At 44.3% G+C, this 14863-nt stretch overlaps 4 protein-coding genes across 4 annotated transcripts; 1 reads left to right on the forward strand and 3 right to left on the reverse strand.

The window, feature by feature from the left end:
• Window positions 1-4058: 4058 nt before the first annotated feature.
• BGZ61DRAFT_372908 (uncharacterized protein) lies at window positions 4059-4541 on the reverse strand (the record flags this gene model as incomplete). The annotated part of the gene is made up of 1 exon (XM_046242217.1): window positions 4059-4541. The coding sequence occupies one exon, from the start codon at window positions 4539-4541 to the stop codon at window positions 4059-4061; it is 483 nt and encodes a 160-aa protein (XP_046094634.1).
• Window positions 4542-8845: 4304 nt separating this feature from the next.
• Window positions 8846-11787, reverse strand: BGZ61DRAFT_467197 (uncharacterized protein). The gene is made up of 8 exons (XM_046247743.1): window positions 11495-11787; window positions 11354-11431; window positions 10876-11294; window positions 10682-10823; window positions 10272-10578; window positions 9925-10218; window positions 9481-9867; window positions 8846-9428 (listed from the first exon to the last, which is right to left on the reverse strand). Exons 1-8 carry the CDS (start codon window positions 11686-11688, stop codon window positions 9054-9056), a joined length of 2196 nt encoding a protein of 731 aa, XP_046094635.1. The 5' UTR covers window positions 11689-11787; the 3' UTR covers window positions 8846-9053.
• A 282-nt stretch (window positions 11788-12069) lies between these two features.
• Window positions 12070-12726, forward strand: BGZ61DRAFT_467198 (uncharacterized protein). Its single transcript, XM_046247744.1, has 3 exons — window positions 12070-12405; window positions 12466-12515; window positions 12568-12726. Exon 1 carries the CDS (start codon window positions 12110-12112, stop codon window positions 12368-12370), a length of 261 nt encoding a protein of 86 aa, XP_046094636.1. The 5' UTR covers window positions 12070-12109; the 3' UTR covers window positions 12371-12405; window positions 12466-12515; window positions 12568-12726.
• BGZ61DRAFT_434797 (pyridoxal phosphate-dependent transferase) lies at window positions 12551-13828 on the reverse strand (the record flags this gene model as incomplete). The annotated part of the gene is made up of 1 exon (XM_046243968.1): window positions 12551-13828. One exon carries the CDS (start codon window positions 13826-13828, stop codon window positions 12551-12553), a length of 1278 nt encoding a protein of 425 aa, XP_046094637.1.
• Between the last annotated feature and the right edge of the window lie 1035 nt (window positions 13829-14863).

Consider the following 14863-nt stretch of genomic DNA (forward strand, 5'->3'; position numbering starts at 1 on the left):
AGAGCGCACGTCAGCAATGGGTGTTGTCAATATTGTCAAGACGGTGGTAGTTGTATTGGCTTGTACACCACTGGCCTGTTTGCAGGTCGAGACCAGTTCTGGCTTGCGTTTATCGCTGCTGGCGTCTTGAAGCTTGTTTACAATGTGTTAATCCTGGGTTTCTTTTGGAGACGGCCAAAGGTAGGCGTGGCGAATATACGGTCGCACATTACCACATGGGTGACAAAACCATGTACGAAAATGACTGGAGCTATTTCGCACATAGGCTTTCGGCGTTTTTATATAGGGCTACAGTATTGATATAATAACTGTCAAGAGGTCAAAGATGTGTGTATTGTTATGATTATCACGAGCTAGCTAGGCGAGGGAATTGGAGCCTGTATGAGGTCCCGGCTGCCTGAGGCCACAGCCGCCGTAGGCGGCCGTGGGCTTCCTTCAACAATAACGCACTGTTTTCAATGTAGCAGAGCTGATGCCATTCCATCGGCGCCGAAGCTCCGATAATGCCGGTTCAGAAGGGTCGGGATATTGCAGCTGGAAGCCTTGGAAGGAGGTATGAACTCCGACCTCTACCACGATCTCGAACCCCTGGTCTGCGTCTCGCACAATGCCGAGGCCCCGTAAGGATTTGGAGCGCGCCAAGGGCTGGATCCTCGAGCAGCGGCGAGAAGGACTATCCATTGACAATATATGTGCCCATCTCTGCGACGATGGGCACGTACTCGACGTCAGAACAGTGAAAAGGAGGTTAGCGGAATGGGGTGCCCAGGAGTACTCCCCCCTTCACTCAAAGATTGATATCAGCAAGGGTAATACCATATTTCGCGATTGTATTCTCTACGAGCGTAAACCAATTGAGAATAACGGTTATAACCAGCCTTTCTACAAGTTCCACAGCGCCTTTCTCTTGGCATCGCCGACTTCCCTCGACCACCACTTCTCGACGATTCAGCTGCTACCTGCGCATCAACGTCTCTCTGATCTATCTCATCCCTGCCCTCATCTAGAGTTATCTTCCCTCCTTTATGTAGGCGGGTTTTTTTTGCTCTGCGCCGCTTACTAAGAGTCTCATTTGCCTGTCGAAGGATCTGGTTCTCAGACTTCAATAATACCATTTGGTGTAACAGGTGCAGGGGTGTCGTGGACTGGTTTTTCGGTTGCTTAAAGACCCCGTGGGTCCGCGTATTTTGCCGCCAAACTGGCCCCAGAATGGAAGGTCACGCCTCCCCACAGGCCCTTCGCCTCTGCGCGAAAAACTCTATATAAATGCGACGGGGCTATAGAAAAGAGTAATAAAACTGAAGGTTAGCTAACTTGCTTTTATATATACTGCCCTTTTAAAATTATATTAATTACTATTTCTATTATCTATCTTAATTATATTGTAATTATACTATAATTATAACTCTTTTTAATCTAGCTGACTTTATATCTTATTATCTATTTACTATAGATTCTATTACTATTAAAGATACTTATATATAGACAGCTATAGGCTTTTATTTATTTAACTTAGAGGGGATAGTATCTAAGAATATAATTAAGAATTATATATTAAAATAGGTTAAATAGAAGGTTAGATTATTACTTTCTACTCTTAATTTATATATTAATATTACTATAAAATTAGTATACCAGTAACTAGCTATCTATTTCTAAAGATTAGATTAATAAGAAGCTCTTCTAGCTGCTATACTAATAGCTACCTGGTAATTTAATTAATAAGAATAAATTACTTCTTTTTATAAAAAAAAGGTTATTACTTAAGTTTTAAAAAAAGAAGTTTAAGTAATAAAATAAAAAAAGTATAAAATAGCTGCTATCTATATTATAAAGAATATTACTACTATAAAAAGGCAGTAACTTATTTTAGGTACTGAGTCCCCTCCCTAGCTGGCCTGGCCTTAATACTATATTGCTAACTCTTTATTTTAAGAGATATAATCGAGGTTGCTATATTACCTGCTAGTAAGGCAGCTATAAAAGAAGAGTCTCCTGCTCTTAACAAGCCTTTATTTAATAAGGAGAAGCTCTAGCTGCAGTATAATACAGTCCGGGGCTATATCTCGGCTATATAAAGGCTGTATAAGAAGCAGAAGAGTAAGAATATAAACCCAGCGCCTTAGCTATAGGGAATTATACTTAAGATACTAAAGAAGAGTATTTTTACTATTATCTGGAGCTATAAGCAGTCTGAGTATTATAACTGCCTTAAGGATATAATAAAAAATATCTATATACTAGTGCAGATCCCCAATTATATATTTATAGTCTGGGAAAGTAATAATAATATCTCTATACTTTTTTAGATATAGGTTAACTTCCTTCTAGATAACTATATACTCTTAAGATAGAATAATCAGTTACTAATAGAGCTTCCTAACTATTTTTACCTTAAGCTCTCTAATAAGAGCTAGAAGAGCCGGGAGTTCCCGATATATACCTTAGTAATTATTATAAACTAGGGTAAGATAAACTAATATAGAAGAATAGAGTATAGGGCCGCCCTGCAGCACTGTAATATACAGTCTTATCTTATTGGGGAGCTGGTATTTTATTTCTTTTAGTATTAGCAGGTAGAGGAAAGGAAGCTGTTTCCCAGCTTTAAATATAGTAAGGAGTGGTATAATCTCAAGATCTTATATCGCTCTGCTACAGATCCGAAGGTAATGCTTTTAGCCTAAATAGTGCAGTTGTAGATGAGCAAGCTATATAGCCGGTGCGGAATCTCTACCTTAAAGAGTCGTGCTATTCAGATAACCCCTTATTGCTAATTATATAACCTGTCACGTGAAATTCAGTAATTTCTTCTCTCTTTCCTTACCTTCCCTTCTACATACCAAAAATTCTATGACAGCTAGAGGTGACTAAGAATCACGCAGAAATCTCTTAGCCTAGGTCTAACAGCCTGACCACAATCTCATCTCGTAGGGACGATTGAGTGACCGGGATAAAGTTATCGCCGGACGGCGTTGGTGTTGCTGGGAGCCTCGAGCTAGCCCGGGCCCCCCTTCCGCGTCTGCCTCGTGTTCCCCTTCCCCTTGTATTTGTAGCTGTTCGTGATCGAGTTAATGACGGCGTTAAAGCTTGTGTTTGTAGCGGTGTTGAAGCCTGTGATGTGGGCAAATCCGCCTCGATCTCGGCTTGTGTGCGGGTTCGACGGATACTCGGATTCAGCTGCCGTGTATTATGACGGCTTTGGCTCTGCCTTATAGCGGTTGAAGCTGTTAATGATGGCGTTGATGAACGCGTTGATGGCGTTGATGAATGTGTTGGGTTTCGCTATTCATCATAAAATTTTGATGAAAATGGTGATATTAGGGATGTTATTAAGGAGTGATGTTGACATGGAGGATGAGGCGATGTAAAGGGGAAAGAAATGTGGTCGCGGGAGGAATTTCTAGGTTACATAACATTTGCATGTGACAGGTTATCTAGCTAGCAATAAGGGGTTATCTGAAGAGTATTGCTATTCGCACAGATACAGTGGGTGGCAAAAAGTGTTAGCCCCCTGTCAGGTATCGAACAATAGGCTAGGCTCAAGTAGGTAATATATTTAAATTTTTTACTATTTAAATTTATTAGTTTTTTATTTTTAAAGGATTTTTTAATAAAAAAACTTAATTTATAGAATATTTAGTATTTAAAAATAGCTAGTAAATTATAATATAATAGAAATAGAAAAAATATAGATTATAATTAATTTAGCTTTTTAAGAAGGCCTATTATCTTATATATACTAGTAATTAAAATAGCTAGATAGACTCTTATATATTATATACTCTATAGAAGGTTTAGAGTATTTTATACTTCCCTGGTATTAAATATACTACTACTACTACTACTACTACTACTATTAAACACTTAATTTTGTAGAGAAATATATATATAGTTTAGATTATGCTGTCTAAATAAGTGTGCGTAATTAGAGTTATAGAATAGATAAGTTCCCAGTTGCCTCTCTAGGCTCTAGATTCCAAATAACCCCTTGATATTCTATAGTGCGTCCCTTAATTTGGATTCCCCGCCTTCGAGATATTGCCTCTCTTGAACGGGAATCACCACATGTCCAATAGGTTAATTCCATTGTCGGGCACCTCCTGAAGAACATCCCAGTGCTCCACCAAGCAGGAGCCCTCAAACCGGAGCAAGTCCACGACGGCAGTTGGCTGAGATAAATCGACTCTATCCAATCGAGAATGAACGAACGCAATATCTCTGTCCATTTCTAGTCTTGCGATTGTAAAGTTGACCGTATCCGGTGAAACGAACGATAACCCTTCAATGCCATTATCACGCCCAGAAAGGACGAAGGGATTGTGCTGGATATAATCCTCAGGCATATGGTCAAGAAGTGCTTGGGTAATATTCCTTTTGATGTAGAGCTTGTGTACGAACTCCTCGAAGATGGCTCTCTGTTGCCGAGGCGTAACTGAACGTGGGGGGCAGTATGGAGCTCCCGACTTTGGATTTGCCGGTCTGGCGCCTGTCGCAGTGATAAAGGCGGCGAGGAGCACAGTGGTGTAAGAAAACAATCGCATATTAATGAACCGGCGCTTTTATGGGATACTGTGAGAAAAGGCAACTGTAAAGGTGGGAATACGATAAAGTGAAGAAGGCTAGGAAGTGATGCAGCTGCCTCATATAGTAGACAAGTTGACAGCAGTTAGCTGGCCTCTCGCTTTATATGTCTTCTCCGACCCAGGCAGTTCGGTAATTTGATGGTACCTGACACCGAGTGTCAAGGACCATGACTTAGCAATTGAATGTGGGAGAAAAATTTGATTCCGGAGTCCGTCTATCGGAAGCAAAAAGGTGCCGTGGCAGACTGACTAGGATTGGGCTGACAAATGGATGCTGAATGAGGGATGAGGACTGGAGTTCCCCGGATTGTTTTTGTATTCCCCTGCGGGTCCAGACTTCGAATCCTGGATCGCCCCAAATCCCTTTCGATTCGGTGTTGACGGATCGGCCGCAATTTCCCTCAGCTTAATAAAAGCCAAATAAAACCCAGTCTAAGCAGATTATTCCACGTGGGCTCTTATTGGCTACTGAATCTTTAGAACTCGGTATCTTACTAAGAGGCCGAGATATATTTAGAATAGAGTATAAAGTTATGGGCGAGGCTATAAGATTAATCATCTTGGATAAGAAAGAGTAGTAGTAGTAGTAGTAGTAGTATATTTAATACTAGAGGAGTATAAAGTACTCCAGACTTTCTATAAAATATATAATATATAAGAGTCTATCTAGCTATTCTAGTTACTAATATATATAAGATAATAAACCTTCTTAAGAAACTAAATTAATTATAGCCTATATCTTTTCTATTTCTACTATATTATAATTTACTAACGTTCTCCACAAGCGAGTGTCCCATATAAGCGAGTATCCCAAAAATCCCTCACACTCTCCTCTTTTCAATTAATCAATTGATTCTCAACCACCAAAGATGTCTCAATTAAATAGTGAGGCAAATATTCTTCTTGCTCTTCGTGCCCTTCAAAATAACCCAAAATTACGCGTTCGACGCGCCGCATTAATGTATCAAGTCTGTCATAAGAAGCTAGGTCGCCGCCTGAGAGGCATACAGTCTCAACGCGATACTATCCCCAAATCACGCAAGCTATCTGATCTAGAGGAACAGATAATTATTCAATTCATCCTTAACTTGGATTTACGAGGGTTTCCACCGCGACTGCGTGGTGTTGAAGAAATGGCCAATCGACTGCTTGCTGACCGCAATGCATTACCTGTTGGCAAGAATTGGGCTTCGAACTTCGTCAAGCGGCATACAGAGCTTAAGATGCATTTCTTTCGCAGGTATGACTATCAGAGGGCTAAATGCGAAGATCCGACTATTATTCGCAATTGGTTCGCGCTCGTAGCGAATACAATCGCGAAATACAGTATCACTCTAGCTGATATCTATAATTTTGATGAGACTGGCTTTATGATGGGCATAATTGCAAGCGGAATGGTCGTTACAGGCACAGAGAGGCGTGGAAGACCGAAATCAGTCCAGCCCGGAAATCGGGAATGGACTACAGTCATTCAGGCGATTAATGCGGAAGGCTGGGCAATCCAGCCATTCATCGTGGTTGCAGGCCAATATCACCTCGCCAGCTGGTACCGGGAAAGCAACCTCCCGGGCGATTGGGCTATTGCTACAACCCATAATAGCTGGACAGATAATGAGACAGGTCTCGAGTGGTTAAAGCACTTTAATCGGCATACAAGCATCCGATCAAATGGCCGCTATCGTCTTCTAATTCTTGATAGGCATGAAAGCCACCATTCAATCGACTTTGAGAAGTATTGCGAGGAAAACAAGATTATCACGCTTTATATGCCGCCTCATTCGTCTCACCTACTTCAGCCCCTTGACGTTGGGTGCTTCGGACCACTGAAAAAGGCATACGGTCGAGAGATTGAGCATTTAATTAGATGCTCTATTACCCATATTTCAAAGACTGAGTTCTTAGGAGCCTTCTACGCCGCCTATCAAGCTGCTATGACAGAGAGAAATATCAAGGGGGGTTTTAGAGGAGCTGGGCTTGTTCCTTTAGACCCGGAAAGTGTCATATTAAAGCTCGATATTAAGCTACGGACTCCAACACCTGTTGACGAGGAGGCTAGCCTCCCAGACTCTTGGGTTTCTAAGACCCCAAAGATAGTACTTGAGGCCAGTTCGCAGTTTGAATATCTTAAAAGACGAGTGAGAAGGCATCAGAGCAGCTCTCCAGTATCTATTCTTAAGGCGCTTGAGTCATTTTCTAAGGGAATAAAGGCAATAATATATCAAATGGTATTATTGAAGTCTGAGAACCAGATCCTTCGACAGGCAAATAAGACCCTTAGCAAGCAGCGCAGAGCAAAGAGAACCCGCCTGCAGAATAGAGGAAAGATGACTGTGGATGAGGCAAGGGAGGCAATTGATCAAATGGATGTTGATATACAGGTACAGGCTGAATTGTCGAGAAGTAGTGGTCGAGGCGGGTCGGCGCGACCGAAGGAAGGCCGCTGTGGAATATGCGGCAAGGCCGGTTATAACAGAAGAACATGTTAAATTGTTGTTGAGCTTTCTAGGGAAGAGGATAGCAATTGAATTCAATTATTTAAATGCTCTGTTATGCTTTTATCTTCAATTCAATTTGAAAGGTTGAGATTTTTGGGATACTCGCTTGTATGGGACACTTGCTTGTGGAGAACGTTAGCTATTTTTAAATATTAAATATTCTATAAATTAAGCTTTTTTATTAAAAAACTCTTTAAAAATAAAAAATTAATAAATCTAAATAATAAAAAATTTAAATATATCTTTTTTTTAAAAAAAAATTCTATAACTCTAGTCTATTATTTACTTTTAGATTCTTTTTTAATTTTAGGTTTCTTATTCTATAATATTATAATTTATCTTAAAATTTCCTATTATTAACTTTAGAGCTCTCTTATAGACTATTAATAGAGAGTCTAGCTTAGCTAAAAAGCTAAAGACTAGGTTGCTACTGAAAATCATAGTAAGGTCATAAGATTCTTAAGAGCCTGCAAGCCCGCTAGGCTCTACGGCAGTACGGATATAGCAGTATCTGTGATGCAGGTAGAGTCCAGCGCCTTCCCAGGCTGCTCTGCAAGCTTGCGAAAGAGCAGCCTCGCTAGTAGATATATTGTATTGTCAGTAGCTCAGGCTCGGTCGGGAGCCAAAAAGCGCAAATTTGTCCTGTTAGGGTGGAGATAGGTCGTGACGGAGATTTCTATGCGTTATGTCGTAGCAATACTCAGCGCGCTGACCCCTGCCCTAACAACCGGCTAACAGCCAGTGCCAAGAAGAATTTAATTGAGGGGAAGGTGTTGGATGAGAAAGAGGGTCGTGCAAAGAAGATATTAATAATCATTATGATGAGGTGGATGTGCTCGAGAATAGGCATGAGACGGACGGCGCGAGTTACGCCGGGGAATTTATCGTTATCAAGAGCGATGATGGCAGTCAGGGGCTATAGTTATCCCCAGTTTCAATTGACCAGCTGAGTTACTTCTCCGTGTGCTAGATACGACGTGAGATACCCGCTGAGTAGTTATGAGGTCGAATTAGTAGATCATGAAGCAAAATTGATGATTTCTCTTGATTCTCCTCTCCTCTCCTCTCCTGTGTCTACATTCATTTGGTGAGTAGGCCTCTCGTACATGCATGGCTGACTGGGCATGGCTGCTGAGTAATGGCGACGGTTGAGAATAAAAATGACCTGGACCTGGAACTTCTCCCCAAGGCTTGTTTGAGCAACTGCCATCCCCGCAATCTCGAGTCTCACTTCGGCCGCTTGCCAGAACGCTCTCAGAATGTACGCCTGCGAGCGCTGCCATTCACGCAAGACAAAATGTGACCGTCGTCTACCGCGATGTACTTGATACACGAAAAGCCGGTCTACGTGCCAGTACCCAAACAAACGCCGAGATCGGCAACTCCAGCAAGAGTACATACAATCTGTCAAGTCACGTTTGCAGGAGCTACGACACGAAAACGAGCGACTCAGAGAACAGCTGCTTCTGCAAATGCCGCGTACTGCTGAGCACGACGATACAGCCCAGTCACAGTAGGCTGCCCCCCAGTCTTGTCGAGTAGACAATCACCTGTGTACCAACGAGCCCCGACCTGCTCAGAGCCAACAATCACCAACACAGTCGGTCGGCTCTTATCAGCGAACTACAGTCCAGCGGAATCGTGATTGTGTATCATAGTATGCGTCTTATCTTCAACATGGAGACCGCTTGTTCTGAACAGTAAGCTCCATTGGTGACAGATATATCCTCTTTAGGTAATTGTTTGATTTGGCCAAATCAGAGGGTTCAACGGCTTCATCCTTTATCTAGGACCCGACAGGCTTTGCCTCATATTAAAATAAACAAAATAAATCATGAAAGTCTATTTACAAGCGATACGGTGTTGAGTTCAAGCCTGTTCTATAGATACCACCAATGTTAAAGCTTCGCCTTTTTGACCTTGTGCTTTGCTTTTGCCATCCTCCCATAGCAGGCCGCCACCCTTGACAAGCCCTTCAAGAAAACATAAATTCATTTATACCAGAATCATACGTGTTCTGAAAGTCATTACACTCCAAGATCGGTTGCTCAGAGCCAAGGTAACCCATGTCCAGCCAAGTAGCGAGATCAGGCAAGCCAGCATCAGCTGCTCTCCACCAGTCGCCAGAGAAAATTCCTTGGTCGATGGTCTCGCGGATCGCCTCTAAGTTCGTCGTGGTTGTGATTGCGTCGACTTGACAACCAAAAAAGCGAGCAAGATCAAGATAGAGATGCGCTGTCGATGTTGCTGGAAGTAGTTGTGTGATACGTTCCAGATGCTTTGGAATCGCGATCACTTTGTCTGCCGCTTCGGATATTTCTCTTAGCGTCAAACCTCCTCGTTTGATGGCCTAGAGCTCATTGTCAGCGATCATACTGTCCAACAATCACAGATTAACTTACTCGCAGAATCTCCGTGGCCGCATGGCATATCATGATATACTGGTTATTGTGGAAGCCCAACAATAGCTCAGACATCGTTCGGTCTGCTAACACAAGATCGAGGGCACGACTAGCGACTTCGATAGTTCTTCGCGAGATTGCCAAGATTGCAGTCGATGTGGTGGATTCGTCGGCAGCCATTACATCTCGTAAAGCCTGGGCGTTCAAGACCAAGAGGCTGTGATCCATGTAAAAAGCCAGAATTGGAAGGAATGTTGCAGACGGAAGGCCATCGGGTGCACATCGGGCATCACGTGTTTGGGTAAGAATACTGTAAGCCTCTGAGTGCCAGTTTAGGATCGACGTCGGTGTCGATTCTCTCTGTCTCCGTCTCTCATGGGCTTGAAGCTATTTGGGTGTGCCTGTGTCAGTCTAGAGAGGGAGCCATGTGGAACAGACACTTACCAGCAGTCCTCTTATTTCAATGATTCCGCTAATCATGCGATCTAGCGGTTCTGTCATTGGCTTCTTCCACCATTCAGAGGCACACGTAGGCATCTCCTTCAATGTGACACAATGTGAGCGTCCAGTGATGATGCCGAAGCTCTTATCTGCAATGAAAGTGTATAGCCATGTCCTCTCATAGTTGCGAAACAGTCGCTCCCTAAAGTCGTCACATGCATTTGGTGAAGTGGTTTTGACGTGTTCCGCGACTTTGGTGGGTCTATTAATTCCCATCTCCCTTGCCACTTGTACAGCCTGCCATGCATTAGTATTCAAGTTCTTCACACACAGGTGTGCTGTCTTCTCACATGGCTCAAGTTTAGCCAGTAAGGGTCATCGGATTGCCTGGGGCAAATAGGCGCCCAATACTGCATGTTGATGATGGCCTGAATGATCTCCAGAGACTTGACGGATGCGGCAATGGACCATTTGATGTTGCCAGCGGCTAATGAGACCAGCACCGGGTACAGAGCTCGATCACGAGGACGTATCGAAATAGCACACCCGAGGGCACAAATAACGGAGAACAGGGTGAATGACGCCGAATAAACATAGTCCGGCGTATGCAGCGTAGCATCTAAGAGGCCCACGAGTGGGTTGCGTATCTTGAAGAAGCTAGAAGAGTCATCTCTTAGTCTACATTGCTGACCATAAAGTCCGCAACGAACACATGTTCGCAACTAGCACGGTCGTGTTTAAAGAAACGATGAACACTCACAGTTGGAAGTAGAGCGACGCATCCTTCTCGTCAATCAGCCGAGACGCGACAGGGTCGCAAGTATCCGACTCTAACTTGAACGGGCAATCGACTGATTGAGTAGCCAATACCTCCCAGTCTCTCTGTTGGGCTGTATGTGAAGCTGGTTGAGTTAGCTAAAGCTGAACGTATCTGTTGAATAACTCTGGTCGTACCGAAATACTTAGTAAGCCTGTCCTTGATAGGGGCCATGCTGGTTATCCGACCAGACTGGAGAGTCATCTGAGTGCCGAGTCCATCACATTTAGGCTCCGAGTTCGCTGTGATGGCGGCCGCCACGATATGCAGAGGTGAGACCAGAGACTCTTGCCCTCCAGCTTCAACGGCCACTTCATTAAGGGTCTGAGCCTGAACATGGATAGACACGGGAGCAGGGTGAGTAGCGGCACCGGTACAGTCGGTACCATAGACGGGGAAGCGTTGAAGAGCTTGCTTCTGTGTTGATGTCGTAGTCAATGAAGAAGAGGTGAAATTGGGGCTTGGAAGGGAGGAATTGATGATGGCGGCGATGGCCTCATCGCGAAAGGCACTTTCGTTGATGCGCGACAGTAGCTTTTCTACTGTATCAGGCTTACTTTTGAGTGGTTAGTAACACCCAAGACAGTATCAGTAAGGTTGACGGGAGATGTTTACTTGGTACTCCCTTGTTTGCGACCACGGTTGGAGCGAGTTGGGTATCGGCATGAACGACGTTGCGCAATACAACGTGAACTGTATAAGTCTAGATTCAACAATGGTTCACTCAAGAGTATTAGTGTCCGACATAGAACGTACCAGGGTTTCTGTCTGTCGCATTTTTGTCTCGACGCGCGACAATTGAAGCACGCGGTGTGGTACTGTTCGTTTCTGGTCGCCGTGGCTGCGTCGTCCGTGTCTCCCTCATCTCGATGCTGCTGTGACTCGGGGCTTTCTGCTCCGCCCTCCACATTTCGTGGAGGTTGCTGATCCTGCGTTACGTTGGAAGTCATTGAGCCGTTCCACAACGGCGCTGTTGCCAGGATGGAAAGTCTGTTGAGAGCTGAGGTGTGCGGGGACTATTTCGGGATCTACGTTGGTTCAGATTCCGCAACACCCATGCGCTGTTTTAATCTGGTCGCCGGGGGAGTCGCCACCCGCCACGTGTTAAGAGTATGGTACAAATAGCCTTCTTTTTTTCCACGCTATCAAGATTGTCCCCACCTCGTTCACGAACTCTACTGGTCATTTCGGGGAATTAATAATTATATCATCACCAATCCGGGCACTAACTCTCGTCGAAGTGGAGCAACGGGGACTCTGTGATTGCCTTTTAGTTGTGATGAGTCACGGCATACTTCGCATTGTCCAGACGGGGTTGACAAACAGGTCTTCAGTACTCAAAAGTGATAACTACACAAAATCCAATGATAGATGCCCCTGCTTCCTCTCACAGTACTTCCTTCTTTCTTATCAGAGCTTGGAACAATATCTGACGATGTTCATTGTTTCGGAGTGCATTGTGGTAGAGGACTGGTCTCAAGATCGACGACCAAAACTGCCGCCAAGAGGGCAAACAGTCATGGCTACCAGATTAGAAAGGGAACAGTAATTGTCCTTGTACGATGGTGCCATGTGCATCGCGAAGTGGTTACTACTGATACGTTTGGTCTTGGCACTGATCTGTCAAGTTAATTTGTCCGTGGTAATCAAATGTGGCTTATGTGACTGTAAGTCGGACTGTGGCACGAAGCGTCATATTACTACTACGCTAAGCTATGTTGAAATAGAAAAGATGCAAGATTAACTGAAAAACTTGATTTATCTATATAACGTCACGATGAGTCTAGTCTGTTATTTTGACAATGCGCACGACTAACGGAGCGCAGCAACAGTTCTATCCAAGCCCTCGTTAAGATTGGTTTCGTCTTGCGAGAAGACAATTCTAAACCACCCCTTCTTTTCCGATCCAAAGTCCTTTCCTGATGCAAGGAAGACCTTTTTCGCCAGTAGTCTTTGCGCAACGACATCTCCGACATCCCGTCCATCAGGAAGGATGTGATGATAGAGGTAAAACTTTCCAAGGTCCAGCCACAAGAAGAAGGCTGCATTCACCCTCGGGGCGTATGGGATATGATTCTTCTTGGCCCATTGGACCACCGAAGTGTACTTGTCTGATAATCTCTTTTGGTTGGTCTTGATGTAGGCATCAGTCCAAGCGTCATCTTCAAGCAGGTTTACGGTGGCATGTTCAGAGAGAGATGACGGCGAGCTGTAAAGGCCGACAGCAATCATGGCAGCGTGCAGAGCGGGGTTTGATTGGGAGATGATGACTCCAATTCGAAGACCGTTGGCGCCGAAATCCTTGGACATGCCCCAGATGACATGAACACGGGAAGGGTCGATAATGTCAGTTGAGTCGATAGTAAGTGCTGACTCGAAGGGGGTTGGCGCAGGGCTGTCAACAGCGTTGTCCCAGACGGAGAGGGCGTAGATCTCGTCACTGATGAAATGAACTCCGTACTTCTCGCAGAGTTTCATGAGACCAATCAAGACCTCTTGAGGATAGCATCGTCCCAGGGGGTTGTGTGGGTGGCTAATGATGAGGCCAGACACCTTCAGGCCCTGGGCATGAGCATCTAGCAAGACTTTCTCGTAGCTGCCAATGGCATCTTCGCACAAGGGATCGATTTCCTCGAATGGAACGGGCAGTAGCTTGGCCCCGAATCGAAGGGTCAGATCCGGGGCGAATGTGCCGTAGTAGGGCTGACCTAGGAGGAAACACTCGCCGGGGTTGGCAAGGGCCCAAGAGAGGTGCTCAATAGCAGAGCTACATCCGTTGGTAACATCAACGTGCGCTGGCTCAAGAGGTCGAATAGGTTTGAGGTGTCTGTTGAGGAAGTGTGCGATAGCTTTCTTGAGCCGTTTCGACCCGGTCATGCCATCGCCATACGTGAAAGCCGCACGCGAAAGGGCAAAGTAGTCGTGAATGTGCTTAGAGATTTCGTCGTGCATGAGCGAATTCTCGGCAACACCGAGACTAACATATCCGTCCGGATTACTCTTAGGGTCCCAGAGGTTGGGGATTATTTCCCAGATAAGGGCGCCTTTGGCCTTGTCACCAGTTGCCTGGGCACGTGTCGAGAGTGTCATGATTGCTGTTTGATAAGAAGATATCATGTAATGAAGGCTGGAGAATGCTAGCTGTTTTCGATCTCGGTTATCCTTGTCACAAAGCCCTGTCTTATATCTGTGTTATCGTAGTCTTAGATCCCGATTTAAAAGGTGGGGTTAAAGACCAGACCCCCATAGGATGACTCAGTTGCGGGGGCATTGGGCTTGGATCGGGAGATGCTAGGGTGAACGGCGATCAAAGAAGACTCCGACTCCGAAAAAACTCCACACTCAATACCATTATTCCGACTCCGATAATGGGAGTCCGACATGCTTCCACCATTCCCCACCACTGAACGAGTTTGCTCCATGTCTGTCTATGTGCAGCGCCGCCTCAAGGCGCTAGGAGGATTTCGGCCCTAGTAATTCGGATTAGTACGTCGTTTATCATAACTTACGAGGATGGACGGGACATACCTCTCCACCACTTCGAAAAGACTTTGCCAACAGTGGGATTGTAAATCCTAAAGATAAGCAAGGGCACAAGCTCGGCTGGAGCTGTAGTTTATGAGCCTCATTAAGGTTAGTAAAATACGGTGTTGCAGGCCTTGACTGCTCAAATAGGTAAGTTTTTCCCGTGTGCCTGGAGGAACTACAAAGTAAGTTCCGAAAGGTTCTTTAGGCTCTTCTGACTAGATACATAGAAAGTACAGTCCAGTTTCGCCAAGACTTTGTCAATTTTATGGTGTTATTTATTTATTTTTACTATTACTTTTTTACTATAAGCAATCCTCTACTTTATATATTTGTATACTTGGTATTATAAATTAGGAGTTGAATAACTAATTAGAAAGACTGCTTATAAAAGTAATAACTAGGGTAAATATTATAATTGGGCCTTAGTATCCTTGGAATTGCACTAGAGAGAAGTATTGTCTTTCTTGTTAACTTCGGTTACTAAGGTAGACTGTGCTATAGCATTCTAATTCTGAAACTACCTCTTGTGTCTGTGGCCACGCTCGAAGTGCTGCCTCGTCTCGTCCCCTAGCCTCTCTAGCTTATAAATAGCATCCC

This window comes from Ilyonectria robusta (assembly GCF_021365365.1).
Source record: "Ilyonectria robusta strain PMI_751 chromosome Unknown BGZ61scaffold_55, whole genome shotgun sequence".
Classification (NCBI taxonomy): Eukaryota; Fungi; Ascomycota; class Sordariomycetes; order Hypocreales; family Nectriaceae; genus Ilyonectria; species Ilyonectria robusta.